This window comes from Triplophysa dalaica, chromosome 23, assembly GCF_015846415.1.
Source record: "Triplophysa dalaica isolate WHDGS20190420 chromosome 23, ASM1584641v1, whole genome shotgun sequence".
In the NCBI taxonomy this organism is placed as follows: domain Eukaryota; kingdom Metazoa; phylum Chordata; class Actinopteri; order Cypriniformes; family Nemacheilidae; genus Triplophysa; species Triplophysa dalaica.
The window spans coordinates 9,579,649-9,596,321 of NC_079564.1; the positions used below are offsets into that span (position 1 = coordinate 9,579,649).

General features: G+C 36.7%; 4 protein-coding genes across 6 annotated transcripts in view; all 4 read right to left on the minus strand.

Moving 5' to 3' along the window:
* Window positions 1-272, minus strand: part of asap1b (ArfGAP with SH3 domain, ankyrin repeat and PH domain 1b) — a 58,050-nt gene extending 57,778 nt beyond the window's left edge. For all 3 annotated transcript variants that reach the window (XM_056738125.1, XM_056738123.1, XM_056738124.1), the window contains exon 1: window positions 132-272. The gene's annotated coding sequence lies outside the window, so the exon portion shown is untranslated. The remainder of the gene's footprint in view (window positions 1-131) is intronic.
* A 1,676-nt stretch (window positions 273-1,948) lies between these two features.
* LOC130413282 (GTPase IMAP family member 4) lies at window positions 1,949-5,215 on the minus strand. The gene is made up of 3 exons (XM_056738373.1): window positions 5,058-5,215; window positions 3,307-4,098; window positions 1,949-2,994 (listed from the first exon to the last, which is right to left on the minus strand). Exons 1-3 carry the CDS (start codon window positions 5,086-5,088, stop codon window positions 2,969-2,971), a joined length of 849 nt encoding a protein of 282 aa, XP_056594351.1. The 5' UTR covers window positions 5,089-5,215; the 3' UTR covers window positions 1,949-2,968.
* Window positions 5,216-5,733: 518 nt separating this feature from the next.
* On the minus strand, window positions 5,734-10,963 carry chmp4c (charged multivesicular body protein 4C). Its single transcript, XM_056738443.1, has 5 exons — window positions 10,391-10,963; window positions 7,668-7,845; window positions 7,115-7,223; window positions 6,429-6,555; window positions 5,734-6,328 (listed from the first exon to the last, which is right to left on the minus strand). The coding sequence occupies exons 1-5, from the start codon at window positions 10,629-10,631 to the stop codon at window positions 6,267-6,269; spliced, it is 717 nt and encodes a 238-aa protein (XP_056594421.1). The 5' UTR covers window positions 10,632-10,963; the 3' UTR covers window positions 5,734-6,266.
* Window positions 10,964-13,618: 2,655 nt separating this feature from the next.
* Window positions 13,619-15,936, minus strand: LOC130412853 (E3 ubiquitin/ISG15 ligase TRIM25-like). The gene is made up of 5 exons (XM_056737633.1): window positions 15,419-15,936; window positions 15,050-15,283; window positions 14,757-14,916; window positions 14,592-14,651; window positions 13,619-14,148 (listed from the first exon to the last, which is right to left on the minus strand). The coding sequence occupies exons 1-5, from the start codon at window positions 15,896-15,898 to the stop codon at window positions 13,619-13,621; spliced, it is 1,464 nt and encodes a 487-aa protein (XP_056593611.1). The 5' UTR covers window positions 15,899-15,936.
* Between the last annotated feature and the right edge of the window lie 737 nt (window positions 15,937-16,673).

The window sequence follows — 16,673 nt, forward strand, 5'->3', positions numbered from 1 at the left end:
ACTTTGTCAGATCTTTAAAGGTACAGGACACATTTTAATATTGGCCAATGAAAATAATCAAACACTTTTATATTATATACTAATGCCATATAAACCTCTAAAAGTTTTAGGGAAAAAACGTATAGGCTTACCTTTAGTAATGCAGCACATAAAAAGTAAATGCCAGTATTTGTCTCCGAGTGGTTTTCATATTAACCTGTGTCTTGCTGCCATTCTCTCTCTCTCTCTGGTAGGATTTTGGGGTGTTATAACTATCTGCCCATGGGTGCCTTCTCTGCTCAGAGAGGAAGGGAGAAGCGACTATGTGTGCTGAAAAATAGCCTGTTACAATGGTTACAGGATCCAGAAACGAACAGCTCAGGAACTACGGAAATCCAGGAGACCTGGGACAGGAAATGTGAGATCTGTGTAAACATGTGCCTGCTCAAGTGAAGTACCTTCTCATATAAAATCTGCTGCTCTGACAGACTGATATATACCACACATGCCTGTGTAATGGATGGGGAACACACAGGGTCATGCTTGAAGCTATAGCTGAATGTGTGAATAATAAAACACTCATACATTCAGGCTGTTCAATGTTCTTAAATAAAATTACATTATAACTCACAGGGCTGAAGGGTACATTACAAATAAATTAAACGCAGGTGCTAGGTTGGAAATGTTTCCTTATATTAAAAATTATGTTCAGTACTTTTGTAATTCATCAGACTAAATTTACAACCTTTTATTTAGTGACTGAATTTGTGTCATTCCCTATAGTCTGCAATGGTTGTGTCATTTTCCTGTTTTTTCAGAAGGCGGCATATGTGGGGCAAAATAGAGTATGAGTGGAAATGCAGTGAATCAACCCTGAAAGGACTACTATGAAACCACATTGTCATCAAAAGAGGGATTGCTGAGGCAGAAAGTTCCAGGAGACAGGAATTTCGGGAAAAGTCATGGTTAAAGCAGTGACGTTTTTAGGTCATGGAGGGGTGGGGCTGCACCCTGCTCAGGTTCTAACTAGGCAGAACCTGAAACACTTTAGTCCAGACCGCCATGAAATTGAGCAAAACCCCTAGTTAAAAGTATTTATTTTGTCAGACCTGACAAAGAAAGGATTGGAGAAAGAGGAGCTGTAGTAAATTAAAATGTCATTGGACCTTGTTATCTTTGCTGTCACAAAATACACAAAAGCATCTAAATCAACACACTGTAGCTTACATGAGGGCTCAACACAATGTAAGTGTTCTTATGGCAATACTTAAAGGGACTGTTCAACCAAAAATAAAAATTCTGTCATTTACTCACCCGCAGTATTTGTTCTGCTGAATACAAAGGAAAATATTTGGAAGAATGTGAGCAACCAAACAGATCCCATTCCCCATTGCCTTCCATAGTGCTTATTTTCCTACTATGGCAGTAAATGGAGAATAAGATGAGATCCCCTGATGAGAAACCGCTAAATAGTTTTGTTTTCTGGTGCGTCTCTTGAAATCTCATGTCAGATATCTGCTATATTAACATAGAAGCCATCTAGTCCACAAAGGTGTAAACTTTTACAAGGCAACTTAAAACATAAAAAAATGTTGTTAAAACAAAACACTAATAATATCAAGTAATAAAACATTTCCCTTAGTAATTGGACAGAGTTGTTTCGATTTTGATATACCAGCAGTCTACAGTAGACAAATGATACATTATTTATATAACATTCCTAATGGATTATAGATCTTCCCTGCTGTACTACCGCTTGAGCTATGATGCATTCTGCATTTACAGCACATGGCAACTGTATCAGTAGAGTAAGTCTGAAATGAAATTTGCTGTAAATTAAATAGTGAATGTCACCACCTTGTGGTAAAAAGTAGTAATTGTTGTGTAACAATAACGGATGAACAAGTGTTGATTTGAAATCAATGTAAAAGATAAAAAGCCTTTATAGAGTGAGTATAAAGTCACACAGTCTTTTGAAAAATAGATTTTTATAGCAGTCAGAAATTTCAAAACATCTACAAAGAAATTAAATGTTGATTTGAGAATTAATAGCAGAAAATACTGGATGTGTATATGAAATTGGTTACATTAAATTTGAAACATCTAATACAGTATCATTAGACAAACATAGGGCCATTAGTAACAACACAGTCATATCGCTTTAATATCAGGGGAATTTAAACATTTCCATTACCACATTTATAGCTGCATATTGACTAAAGAGTTCTCAATCTGTTGATATAAAGTAACAGCACGGAATGTGATTGAAAATAAATAAAATATTAAGCCTTTGATTTTATAATATCGTCTTACATTAAAACATACGATAGAAAACTGCAAACCTAAACTATTCAGTAACCTGAAAGCCCAAACGAAGGCATTAAAATAGTCAAATAATATAAAAATAACTATGAATATTATATTCGTGCTTTTAATAAGAACTGGGGACAAGTGCAAAACACAGCAAACAGTGTTGTGCATTCTTGTTTAAGATTTTGGACAAATTGTAACAAACCACAGCAACCAATGTAACCAATCTATAATAAATCACACACAGCACGCAGACACTGGTCTCTGACAGCTGTTATGAGTGCATAAATTAAGGCATTTTTACAGGCCATTAGGTTGAGTACCATGCATTAGTGCAAATAATTTGTGTGCGTTTCTGTCAGCTCAGTTTTCATAATCAGCATCAACATGACAGAATCTACAGAAATGACACTCTTTACTAGAGAAAGATGTGGCATACTTACTGTGTGACCACAGCTGTGATATTTGTATGGATCACTTCAATGATTGTATATGCAAAGTTATACTACTGATTTACTAACACAAATGTGATTTATGATAATTCCTATTGGTGTTATATGTTAAATAATCTAAAACTACAGGGTCTTCCTACTGTAAACCCGACAATCTGAAGCTTCAAGAAGTGATGCAATAATTTAGAGTTGAGGTAACCTAACAGCAGTGAAGAGTCCATGTGTGACTATTCAGTGACACTTTCAACCAAACCTGCAAATATAAGAAAATAATAACATTCAATCACAAAATAAATTGCATGCAATTGTGTTCGTTAGCCTGCTGTAAAAGTACTATTCTGAACTATTTAAAACAATACTTTTTATATATACCAGTCATTTTAAATGGTATTAGCTAAGAATGTCATTTTGTTGATATTATTATTAATATATGCTTAAACATTTGGAGTAAAACCAAATGACTAAACTATAAACAATTTATCATCCTATCCAATCGTGTATATGTGTATACATAAAAATATTAATGACAGCATTGTGTATTATCTGCTATTTTACATTGACTCACTTTGTGGAGAGTCTACATCCATGGCCCGCAATGAGTTGCAGGAACTGTTCTGTTTGGGTCTCGCACCAAGCTCCCTGTTTTCTTTCACACTAGTGGTGTTCCTATTCTCATTCTCTTCATGAGTCTGCACTTGACTCTGTGTATTTTCCGATTCATTCTTAAGTGTGAAAATACCGCCTTCTTCAGCCACTATCTTCTCCACCTTCTCCATCAGCTGTGGCAGCTGTGGGTGCTCCCCAAAAATATTGTTATTAATAACGTGGTACCTTTTTTTACACTTGTCGACCAACCACTGAAGTTCACGACCCTCCCTTCGTATATGCCTTTCTATGGACTTCTCCTTTAAAATCTCCGCCCAGGTGAACACCACCAACGTGTGCTTCCATATATCTTCTCCAAACAGCACCAGGTTTTCCTCTATACGAGCCCGGTCTGTTTCAGTGAACATGCTTACGGGTATGACCAGCAGGAACGCGTGAGGGCCGGGAGTGCACATGCTGACGCTTTGGATCATCTCTTGCTGATAATCCGGCGGTGTGCTCTGGGCTGAGAACCAGCCAGGTGTGTCTACTACAGTTATTTTGCGGCGATTCACTTCGGTTTCGCGTTTGACGCAGAATTCGGCAGCACGTTCCAGACGAAACTCCTCACGGCCCAGGATGGTGTTGCCGGTCAGGCTCTTACCCGGCCATCTCCACCCTACCATGATGAGACGGAGCTCAGGTAGACAGATAGCCTCTTCAGCGGCTGCCGCCAAACGCTTCTCATCCTTGGGGTCGAGCTGGTCATCAGCTGCATGACACAATTACACATATGAAGTATGCTGTTTTCACACAGATTAATCAGAAAATCAGACTATTCAATATGTTAGAGAATTATTACACATTTTTAATACATGTGTATGTTTCTTATTTGTCAATTGGATCATTAAAATGTTTTGACTATAGCTACTGACAATCCAACACAATCATTAAATCCTTGCCTTGAGCATCACTCTATGGTCTATTTATCTCATTTAACATACTCAAATATTTAACATCTATTTATTATTCATTTATGTTGTAAGTAACTCTGTGGAATAATATAAGGGGGGTCAGTCATAGCAATAAAAATGTCCTTTTTCCTCAATTCCATTTAGGTCGCATTAAAATTCAAACATACATAAGAAACACTGATCAATTGTGGATTTTTATAATAATGTAAATTCTGAACGCACATTGGAAATCTGATCTTGTGATTATGTCGTCACGTTTCTTGAGCAAGTTTAAGGAAATACGTGACCAAAAAGCTCATAGACTATATATACGTTACATTACGTAAGTGTTACATACTTCAACATAAACTGACTTTTAACAACAAAGACCCATTCAAACTATATCTGTACATTTGTTTGTATTCTTATAAACAAGTTCTTATCCCCAAACTGCACTAACTTAGCTGTGTGGTTGTTACGTGTGATGATGATACAGTAAGCTACTTAACCACGAAGTAACTCATGTAATTCATAATTCAGAGGGTCACAGACTAACCACAGTGTGTAAGTTACTATAGTATGTGTATTTAAACACACTTTAAGAGTGTGTGTAATGTCTTAAGTCCACCTGTGACCGATATACAACAAGTTACCTGTGTAACTGAGCGGCGGAAACAGTGTGACGTGTCACATTCAGCCGGCGCGAGCGTTCGCACAACAGAAGAAAGAACAAAAGCTGCGTTTTAACGAGAATACGTAATACATTTACAGTACTTACCGTTTGAATTTAAATGTTGGTCTGAACTCATGACGATAGTGAATTAGTTACTTTTTTCGTACTGTTGGTACTGTGAGAGGGACTTCCTGCTTGCTGAGAGGGCGGGAGAAAGTGTTGTGGGAGGGAGAGCAGCGCGCGTGACGCCGCCTAGCGGACGTTGAGTGTTCAGCGCCTCAAAAAGGGTGAAGTGAACGTCGTGCTGTTATAACAAATAATATTTTCAACACCAACCAGTGATTGTTTTAGAGTAATACACTTGTTTAAAATACTTGTAACGATTTTCCTTAGTATTTTTGGAATAGTATAAGTTATTAAATAGGAATAGTATTTTTTCTAGTAGTCCACATAAAAAACCTTGAAGCATATTGTAGTAAATACACTATATTAAAGGATGATCACTATAGTATACTGTAGTATTAACTATAACACATTGATCAAATGTAGCAAATACTATAGTACACTAGGGTTGAAAAACACGTAGTATTAATTAAAATAATTACTTTACTTTAATTCATTTGGTTAGTTTCTATGCCATTATAGGCCTTGATCTGTGATACAGATGGCTGTTGAATTTCTTTACAAAACCCACAATTTTAATTAAATTCTTGCAATACTGTTTATTCCCCTCAAGACCAAATTGTTGAATTGTGTTGTAAAAAATAAATAAGAAAAATAATAAATATGCAATATGACTTTATTTTGACCCGGATCCCAGTAATCTACATTTACATTAACACAGTTAATCCGTCACTCATAAAATATTAATAACATATTTCCAGCAAAATCCTTCATTTTAAAGATAGCCTCATCCAGGACTAGCCTTTAGCTAAATTAGGATATTTAAGGCGTTTAATTTTTTTTTACAAACAAACATTACTGTGTGCATCTTGAGACAAAACAATCGCACTGATATGTGCTATTTGTTTCCGATCAAGATGGCACTTACATTTAAATTAGTCTGGGACTATACTAAACCCTGTCCGGGAAAGCCCCCAAATTTTCAACTTTTCATTCGACAATGTTTTTTAAAAGCCATCAAAATTTGACACAAATTCCTGGCAGTGCAGACCATGACTCTTAATTATAGGATTTTGAGAGTGCGAACATACACCCACACATATGCATACATACATACTGTATTAAATATATACAGTATGCATGTGTGTGCATGACAGTGAAAAGAGAAGTTTTAAAGTAAGGTATTCATTCCTAGGAAGCCCAGGTAGCCAACTTCTGCATGTCATGATCATCCTCCACTCTCTTTCTGGATGCTGAAAAAGTGAGAAAAGGCATTTAGATAAGGATTGTGCTATACAACAGGCCTGAGTGCTATTTGACTGTGCTTGTAGAGTGGGTGTCTTGAGTCCTTACTCGAACGATGGCTTGGTCTTGCGGTGGGTAGTTTGGTCGATGGTACACTTGGCAATCTGCCCGTATATTTCATACTTTCTTCTAGTTCCTCCTGTTCCAACTCTGCCAGCTCTGCCAACAATTCATCCTTGGAATAAACAGAGAAAAATAAGCATGATATACTCCAGGAACAAAAAACAACAATAAGCTTATTTATAAAATGTTTGCTGCCCTTCTGAAACCGCTGATGTCCAAATTGATACGAATATAACAGATCATTTCTACAGACATATAAAATATAAAATTTCTAAATAATTTCTTTTTCTTTTATTTATTTCAAAAATGTCCTGTAACAATGCAAAATGAAAATAAATACATTTTAGTTTTAATGTTTTATACTTTTAAGTCATATATTATAATACTGTATACTTACAATCTTTATTGAGACAAATATATTTGTCACCACATTAATGTATAATAAACTATAGGTCATAAAAAGGTGAGAAATTGTTTAAAGAAATGGTGACCGGTCGGTCTCCAATTAAATGAAATCATTTTCACTAGATATTTTTAATTTAAAAATCTTGATTTAAAAGATTAGTTATATTATTTCCAAACTGGGAAAAGAAAGATCAAAGGTCACAAGAAATAAAAGCTGTGCTCATGAAACGTAAACAAAAATAAAAGGGTTGATCTTCACTCTGCACCTCATCAAACTGATCACCAAACGGTTGTGAGATGGCATCACTGATCTCCTGAGCGATTTCCTGCTGTTCTGTAATATCCTGCATGAGCGTATCAATCTTATCCAGATCTCTAGAAAAGATACAGAAATCATTGTTATAGTGATTTTACACAAAGCAGTGTGACTGAAACCCGCTTCTTACAGCAAAATGACAAAAGACACTTAACAAGAAAACAACTAATATTAATAACAAAAACTTAATTAACTTTATATATTAATATCAATCTCTAGAAACAATGAATCCACCACCACAACTGTAGGGTGTTTTCAGTTTCACTAGAAGTAAGAAAAGCATGAACATAATAATGTATAGTGTAGGTGCTCAAGCAAAAAATAGATAAACAGACACAGATATTAGTTTATGTTAGCAATTGCACATTTTAAAAGATTCAACTACTGTGATGATACCATAAAGATGTAGTAGGTCTACCAAACAACTCAGCATCTTCACAAGATGAAGGTATGTTATTTTGTGATAAATGTTATCGTGTTGGTGTGCGAACAATGATACTTACATGGTCTGGTGAACACCTTTGATGGCTTTGGCTGCATAACCCAGGTTCTTCATAACCTCTGTGTTTGTGGTGGCGTTCTCCAGGGCCTCTCGCTGGAACTCAATGGTGGAAAGGGTCCCATCAATCTGTATTAACTGCTGCTCAAAACGTTTCTTTCTCTTAAGTGCCTGAAGTGCAGCTAGAAAAAAAAGAGATGGTTCAATATGTATATTTTAAATTATCCTCTCTTTCTAATGTTATTTTAATAATCGAATTTGTCTTATTGTTGACATCAGCAGCAGCATCGAACAATTCAATACAAAAGTAATACATTAGTATTTTAGCTGTCATCTCTGTTAACAGTATCAGCATGGTACCCCGCAGGGTCTCAAAACTCAATCACACACACTTAAACTACTATTATCATTCACAAAGGTTTAAAATTCCTCTAGTCCATACAGAATCTTGGTAGTATGTCATCTCAATCTGAATAGGATTTTTACTCTCTATCTCAATAACTCTAGTCTCACCAATAAATCTAACAAAAGAAGTCGGGTGACACATTTTATAAAGTAGACAACAAATACACTAAATCGCATTTGAAGATTTTTTTGGCGTCATTTGATACAATATCATAGCAGACCATAACCACTACATATATGAGTTTAAACCAAAAATTATCCATGTTTTAATTATTAAGTTTAACCAAGCTTAACCAACAGGAATACAGTGTTACAATTAATCAATTAACCCCAATGTGTGAAAATGTATACAAGACAATAAGTAAATTCCATTAATTGATCCTCGAAGCATCGTTTAATCCATTGAACCACAGTACACACGGACCACTTTTACTGACGCACAGCCCGCTAAACTCTGGACATGTTATGTAAACACAGAAGAAGCTGCAGAATAAATGACAGAAAAAACTGCAGAGAGCAGAAATTTTTATTTCTGCTGTGAGAACCGCGAGACTGAGACAAACATTGTGTGTGTTTGTGTGCGCTTGGGTACAACTAAATATTTAAACATGTCATCTGGCTGTTCTGAGTGTCTGAGTGAATGAACTGCAAAGTTTAACATGCTAACCGCGTGATTCCCATGGATTTGTCTGCGCTTTGTGAGGACATGAACACACATCTCTCCAGGGTTACTCTAGTTAGTTTATTTCAGAACATTTTACTGCGTGAAGCATCAGTTTCTGATCGCACCATCCGTCGATTTTTGAGCAATGGAAGAAGATCCAGGAGGACTCCACTTTCGAAAGAAAAACTTAAAAAAGCCTGAATCTGTGCAGGTACAATGAAATCTCAAGACTATAAAGGCATTCTGGAGCGAAACATACTGCCCAGTGTCAGAAAGCTCTGTCTCAGGTAATGGATCCTCCAAAAGGATAATGACCCAAAACACACAGCTAAAACCACCCAAGAATGGATGAGAACAAAACATTGGACTATTCTGAAGTGGCCTTCTATGAGTCCTGATCTGAATCCTATCGAAACTCTATGGAAAGAGCTGAAACTTGCGGTCTGGAGAAGGCACCCATCAAACCTGAGACAGAAGGAGCAGTTTGCTCAGGAAGATTGGGCCAAACTACCTGTTAACAGGTGCAGAAGTCTTATTCAGAGCTACAGAAAAAACAATCATAGATCTTAAATTTGAACGTCATTTCTAAAAATATTAGCCGTACTGTACAGCCTTTAATCCTTTTCTGCAGGAGGCGCTAAACGTACCAGACGCTGGTATGCCATCCGCCACCAAATACTACAAGAAGATTGTAATTGTGTGCAGAGGCTGCACATTATGGGTAATATTATTAAAAATGGCGTTCAGTTTTATGGAAAAATCCAACGATTCGCTTCATGTAGCGTCAACATGTCGCCAGGAGCCGCTTTTTGGAATTATGTGCTTTGTGACCTCTTATACAGGTAGACCACATAGACTTTATAAAACCATTTCCACAGTGAAAAACATTAGTTTTTATATAATACGTAAATTAAACTACAATACATCGGATGTTTTGTTCGATGATTCAAATAAATCTCAGAAACAATCTCTCTACATGTCTTTGTTTTATTCTCGACTCCTACATCGTGGTTATTTATTCTGTTTTAATGTTGTCTTTAATAAATCACTAAACATGATGCCATCTAGTGGATTCTCACGAATAACAGGCACAAATAATGTATTTCACATTTCATTATGACAACTGAAGTTGCACTCTGTGTATATAGTCAACCAACGTGTTTAGAAATGTAAACGTGATTGAGCTTTTAATGCCAAAAAACGCGCAGCTCTCCCATCGGGTTCAGTGGGCTTTTAGTGCACTGTTGCCCTTCCCAATATGGCGGCTCCGTTGACGTATCGCGGCAGCAGCCAATGCGGCGTCTAGGTATTTATTTTGTCTATGGGTGTAACATTACATAATCATGTGCAAAGGAAAGGGAAGACTGGAAATGAGGAGCGCCCAGACAAACCGCATGTTTTACGTGCAACAGTGCGTCACTATATATAAACAAAACAAAGCCATGTTTCACTGACATGTTTCAATTGGGTGTTGGTACATTTTAAACAAGGACTGTTTACGTAACAGACTGTTTTGTTTTCAATACGTTCATTCGAAATGATTAAAACTGCGTGAGAAATATTTTCAACTATAACAAGCTCAACCACAAATTCACTTTTGCGTGCATGAAGATATCAAACTTCATAGTGTCGTTACATGCATTATCATTTCTTCTTACCTCTTTTGTTTTTGGTACCATTCTTTTTGGCAATCGTGATCTCCTGCTGGATTCTGCTCTCTAAATATTCCTGTTTCTTCGTTAACATCGCCTCTGTTTCTCTCAGTTTGTTGATGGCCTCCTGAGGTGACGGACCAGACCGAGACCTGTGTTTGGATCTAGAGCTGGACCCAGAACTAGAACTGGGCCTGGAGGATGAGCTCGAGGAGCTCCCCTTAAACAACTTTGAAATTTTACTCATTTTTATATCGACTTTAATTCCCGTTCCAGGTTTCAACCGTCAGGCAGATACAAGATCTCGAGAGAAAGTGACAATTCCTGACAGGCTACTTTTCAGATTCAATTCAAAACACAGACTCTTCCTGAAACGTAACACCTGTGTGCGCTTGACGCTGTTGTCTCTGAAGCCACGCCCACTAAAGGATAATGTCGCAGGTTGGCATTTGATGAACAATTCAGCAAAATAGGAGTGGTGTATTGTAAAGGACTTTTCACAAATTGAAAATACGCATCAAAAAATAATAAAATAAAATATGTTACTAAAAAGTTGCATTTGTAGTAGTTTACCTTTCCAGACACAACATTTAAGGGAGGTGTTTTGATGAAGCTCATACACCGGAAGCAGTATTTCAGAGCGCACTTTATTGCTCTACAGCCAGGTACAAAACATTATTCAACTCGGCTGTCCCCCTACACTGTACTGCCATCTAGTGGTCATTTTACTACAATCACATATCAAAACGCGATTATCCCTTGTCCATTCACTTGTATATGAGGCAATTGTTTAACGTCCAAAATGCATGTCTTAAACTCCTAGTGAAATAAAAAATTACAATGTCTATTTTTCATGAAATATTGCAGCGTTTGTTGTAAATAGCTTACAAATGAGGGCCATTCTCTTTAAAATTCACGTGCTCTCCTTTAAAAGTAAATCACCCTTTCATTTTTCTGACATTTTAAAAATTCATTAAAATATATTTTTTAAATAAGGCTATAACTAAGACAATTTTAGTGAACTGTAACACTGTACAGTTAAAGGAAAAAAAACATGTTATTTAGTTGGGTTATTTTATTCATTCAGCCTTCAATGGAGCTTTCCTGAAGCTCAGTGGTTAGCAACGCAAGGTTGTGGGTTCGATATCAGGGAATTGCAAATACCAATGTAAAATGTATAGGATAAAGCAATGTAAGTCGCTTTGGATAAAAGCGTCTGCCAAATGCCTAAATGTAAATGTAATGTAAATGTGCAAAGATCCATCCACAACTCCATACAATAACACAATACAATATTAATTCTCGACAGCTATGTGTGAACAACTATTACTCAATTCTACTCAATATTTACATTTTATCCAAAGAGACTTACATTGCAATTTGTTTCTGATCGAACCCATGATCTTGGTTTTGCTATTGCCATGCTCTTAACACTGAGCCATGGGAAAGCTACTTACAATTACAACTAAATCTTCTCTTTTCTCTGTTATGTGTATTCTAAGGTACTACTTCCACCTACGGGACACCCATCACATAGCTGTGAGTATGCAACAAATATATGCATGCATTGAATAATCAAAAAAATAAATAAACAATTAATAGCAATAGACAGTCATGAAAAAATATACATATACACATACGCTCTAAATATATTTCCAAGCGTTAAAACATTGTGGCTCCACTGGGTGGCGCTTAACACGCAAACGAGGGAAACGTGAACAAACTAGTCTTGAGAGTTTATGATTGCGTGTTAAATAAAATATGCTCCATGCATATATGTAAATGAACGTTAATGTGCTTAGATTTAATGCAAGTTGCTGCATTCAAATGGTTTTTTTAGGTTTCTTTTATTTAACCTGGTTAACACTAGATGTTCCCAGGTTTAAATAAGTGGCTATTAAATTTAGAAATGTGCCAATATTTAAATGTGTTAAATGTTTTAAATGTGTCAGTTTACAAAGATAAGCTTTTCATTTAGCATAATTTTTAATTTACTTGAAATGTTACTCATGTTGGTAATATATTAATGTACCTACTGAAAAAGTTTTGAGGAGTTGAATAAAGAGACAAATGCACTTAACCTTTTCATGGGCATTTTGTTTCCATAGTCAGGGAGTTACCGTCATGTATCGTAATAGAATCGACCAGCAATATATCGATTATCCATCACGAGAAATCTTATCAAAACACTTAAACACAGCCTCCGACCATTATTCGCAAAAGGTGGATAAAACCTTGAAAAGCATATATGAGACCGCCAAATCACAGAGATGCCGATTCGCACAGGACTAATATAATCACAGGACCCCGGTGTTCGTCCAAATAGGGTTGCGTTAGGTAATTTGCAGGTGGATTTTTTCTTCACAAATTACAGAAATGGTCGATTCGCACAGGATTAAGATCACAGACCTCTGAAATTATTACAAATGACTAGAAGTCCGCAAATTTATACTAATCCCGTGCGAATAGGGCTTAGTTCAAACTCAGCTACGTACACAAGACGTTGATACAACTGGGCTGAATCGACACTTATCTTTAAAAGAACTGTGAGGAATCAACGTAATGATTTCTTTCTGATTATAATTACTCAACCAAAAAGTTGTGTTTCTGTGCTCACTGCTCAATAACTAGACAATCCTGTCTCTCTCCCCATTGTTTATGAATGCTGGAAACCGGCTCTACGAAAAATCTTGCGATGCCTATACAGCAATTTCCGGGTAGTTTCACAGTCGTAATATGACTGGATATATACAGGATCATAGTTCTAGACTAATATGTGAAAATTTTTTTCTTCCACTGGCCATGCACCCCCTAGTTCCGCCAATGCTTTCTACATATGTTTACCACACACAATTAGATCAATGGAAATATCTAATAAAAAATGACATGCAGTGATAGAAGTTTCATTAAACATGTTTAAAGTAATTGGCATCTCTGGAAAAATTGTCCGTAGGGTGTGAGTGCGTGAGTGAATGAGTGTGTGTGTGTGCCCTGCGATGGGTTGGCACTCCATCCAGGGTGTATCCTGCCTTGATGCCCGAAGACTCCTGAGATAGGCGCAGGCTCCCCGTGACCCGAGGTAGTTCGGATAAGCGGTAGAAAATGGATGGATGGATGTTTAAAGTATATTTTTTAATAGACAATTGTAAACTTTTTACATCTCACTGTTACCATTTAACAATGAAGGTCAAAGTTGTGATAATAATACAATTATCTGAAAAAATGTAATATCTTTTATCTTGTTAGATTACAGAGTTTCACTGTTGAGTTGTAATCAATCCAAAACCCAAGATAGAGAGGTTGAGTGAATGTGGTCTGGACTCTGTGGATGAGGGTCATTGTGTCAGAGACGCTGTAGAAGGAAAAAATTCCTGCTCTGTGATCCACATACACTCCTATTCTACATGAGCTGGACACTACAGGGAGATTAGTCTGTTTCCTATTGTGTTTGAATGAGCATGTGGAGTCAGTGCAGTACAATCTCCAGGACTGATCATTATATCCAAACACACACTCAAAACCCCGTCCCTTCCTTCTAATGTTCTTATATGACACTGATATACCCATCACACCACTCCTCTCAACCTCCCAGTAACAGCGTCCACACACACTCTCTCTACACAACACCTGCCGCCAGAAGTCAAACCTGTCTGGATGATCAGGATACTGCTGGACTGTATTAGTGTATGTAGCCACACTGTTGTTCTCAGACAGACTGATGGTTTTATTAGCTGTGTTTGGATCCAGAGAGAACAGACTGGAATCTAATGAAAATAATGTGAATAATATTTCTGTCAGGTAAGTATAACAGAATAAACTGTTCTGTATTTCACCATTTCTTTTTTATATTGAGTGCAAATCATTTTTTACTGTAAATCCAAGTCTTGACACGATATATGGGACCACATGTGTTTAGAGGTCAAAATGTAAAACATTAAAAGTCTTATTATGACAGTAGTCCTGAAGCTATATATCTCCACCTCTGACAACACAAGAGAACATGATATCAAATAAACTTTACAAACTGTTTGTCTATTTTACACACTAAAATAATAAGTGTTACTTCACAAAGCTTCTGTTATGATAGAATCCCTCATAATCAAAAACATAATCCCTGAAACAATAGTAAGTCTTTATGTCTCTTATGTGTTTATTTGCAATATGTTCAGTAAATAAACATTGTGTGTGTGGATAAACTACAACTTACATTGTAGGAACTTTTCTCTTGTCTTAAGTTCATTGGAGGCAATGATTTCAATGTTTGTTACTGTGATAAGCAGACATCATTAGTATTCAATAATGTGTAATATTCATTTAAACATGTTTTGATATGTGATATTAGATCACACTAGACTCAAACAAAGTACTTTACCTCTGTCAGATATATTTTCAATCTCTTCTTTGCATAAATCCTCCAGTTTTTCTTTTAGTTTAGAAACAGATTGTCTCACTTCATCAAAAGAGAGTTGAGAACTGACAGTAATGCTGGAAACATCTGAAGATTCAGGAGTCGTAGAGAAACACTTGAAACTCTACAAGACAAAAACAAATGAAGAGAAAAGATAAATCACAAAGGAAACCGTTAGTTTTAATATCCAGTAAATTGAGGAAAGAACTCTCACAAGACCATATAAATGATCAATGTGTATTTCAGAGATCTGTTACCTGCAGGAAATGAATGTGATCATCTGTGTGTAAAAACTGCTTCAGTTCAGTGTCTCTCCTCCTCAGATCATCAATCTCCTGCTCCAGACGCTTCAAGACTCCTTCAGCTCGACTCACTACAGTCTTTTCCTGATCTCTGATCAGTTGTGTCACCTCAGAGCGTCTTCTCTCTATGGAGCGGATGAGTTGAGTAAAGATCCTCTCACTGTCCTCCACTGCTGTCTGTGCAGAGCGCTGTTCAAACACACATTACAATCACATCTTACTGCTCTCACACAACCTGTGACACACACTGACACTAAAACTGAACAAACACTTGATTCCTCACTGGATCTGAAACTTCTCATCCAGCAGATGCTCAAAACTCACCTTATGAGAGTCCACAGCCTGTCTCAACTCCTGAAGATCCTTCTCTCTCTCCTGAATTCTCTCTCGAAACTTTCTTTGTGTCTCAAACAAAAGTGTCTGATTTTGACCGCAAGAGTTCAGACACACTAGACAGGACTTGACTGCTTTCAGTTTTCTCTCAGTACAGACGTCACACTCCACATCTCCAGATTCAGAGTAACGATGAGCAGAAACATGAGAAGATTGAAGTCTTGTGTTCTTCAGTTTCTCCACCATTTCAGCAAACACTACATTCTTATTTAAAACAGGTCTTGTTGTGAAGGTTTGTCTGCATTGAGGACAGCTGTAGATTCTCTTCTGATCTTCCTGATTCCAGCAGTTTGTAATACAGTCCATACAGTAACTGTGTCCACAGGGAATAGTCACTGGATTCTTCAGTAGATCCAGACAGATTGAACAGGTGAAATGATCCTGAGCCACAGAAATACTGGCTACTGCCATTTTTCACAAAACACGCTGATAAAGAGACGAGTACAAACCTTAACAGCACTTCCAGTTTCAGTTTCACTTATTTGGTGACTTGTTTCCTGGTTGTTTTTGACATGTGCAATCAGGGCCGGCTCCAGGCATGGGCAGGGGTGGTCTGAGCCCACCTAAACGTCTGTCTTGCCCACCCAATGAAAATAAAATAATAACACCAAAAATTGGATTTTTTCTCTATTGGCTGAAAGCAACACCACTCTTGACTCACTTAGGGCTTTAGTTTGTAACAGAGAAGCATGCTACATGCTATGGTGGAAGCAAAATACTTTGCAAAGAAATTTTCTGAATTTTCTGTTGTTTTGACCCGTTTATTCCTCCAGTTCATTTTCTGCAAAAAACTCTTTTATACAGGAGAAATGTTGTCAGATGTTCAACGAAATAGCCTTAACAAAAACGGTCTCTTAATGTTCTGCCGATATACTGTGTGTGGTAAATGCCCACCCAGGATATCTGCTAGCCCACACTTTTGCATCTGCCAGGAACCGGGCCTGTGTGCAAAACATGTTTGTCTGGTGTGACAACTGACCAGTAAAACTCTGACCTGTTGTCAGTGTTTAAGATTATGCTGATTTTATTAACTTAATTCAATAATTTGATAAAAAAATGATATTATAAGTGATTATTACTATTATCCAGTTTGGAATATTTTTTGTATTTTACATGTACCTCTTTTGTGCAGCTGATGAACAAATTATTTTATTTAAACCATTTTAGAACATGAAAAAAAAAAGAA

Bases quoted from the DNA above. Each gene is read 5' to 3' on its own strand.
- LOC130413282 (XM_056738373.1), bottom strand. From the start codon at position 5,088: ATGAGTTCAGACCAACATTTAAATTCAAACG. The intron at 4,099-5,057 runs GTAAGTACTGTA...TGTGTCATGCAG, and splicing joins CCAACATTTAAATTCAAACG to CTGATGACCAGCTCGACCCC. The intron at 2,995-3,306 runs GTGAGTCAATGT...TTATATTTGCAG, and splicing joins GGATGTAGACTCTCCACAAA to GTTTGGTTGAAAGTGTCACT.
- chmp4c (XM_056738443.1), bottom strand. From the start codon at position 10,631: ATGAGTAAAATTTCAAAGTTGTTTAAGGGGAGCTCCTCGAGCTCATCC. The intron at 6,556-7,114 runs GTGCAGAGTGAA...GTTTATTCCAAG, and splicing joins TTGGTGATCAGTTTGATGAG to GATGAATTGTTGGCAGAGCT. The intron at 6,329-6,428 runs GTAAGGACTCAA...TCACTTTTTCAG, and splicing joins AAGACCAAGCCATCGTTCGA to CATCCAGAAAGAGAGTGGAG.
- LOC130412853 (XM_056737633.1), bottom strand. From the start codon at position 15,898: ATGGCAGTAGCCAGTATTTCTGTGGCTCAGGATCATTTCACCTGTTCA. The intron at 14,652-14,756 runs GTAAAGTACTTT...TGCTTATCACAG, and splicing joins TGAAAATATATCTGACAGAG to TAACAAACATTGAAATCATT. The intron at 14,149-14,591 runs GTAAGTTGTAGT...TATTTTCATTAG, and splicing joins AAGAGAAAAGTTCCTACAAT to ATTCCAGTCTGTTCTCTCTG.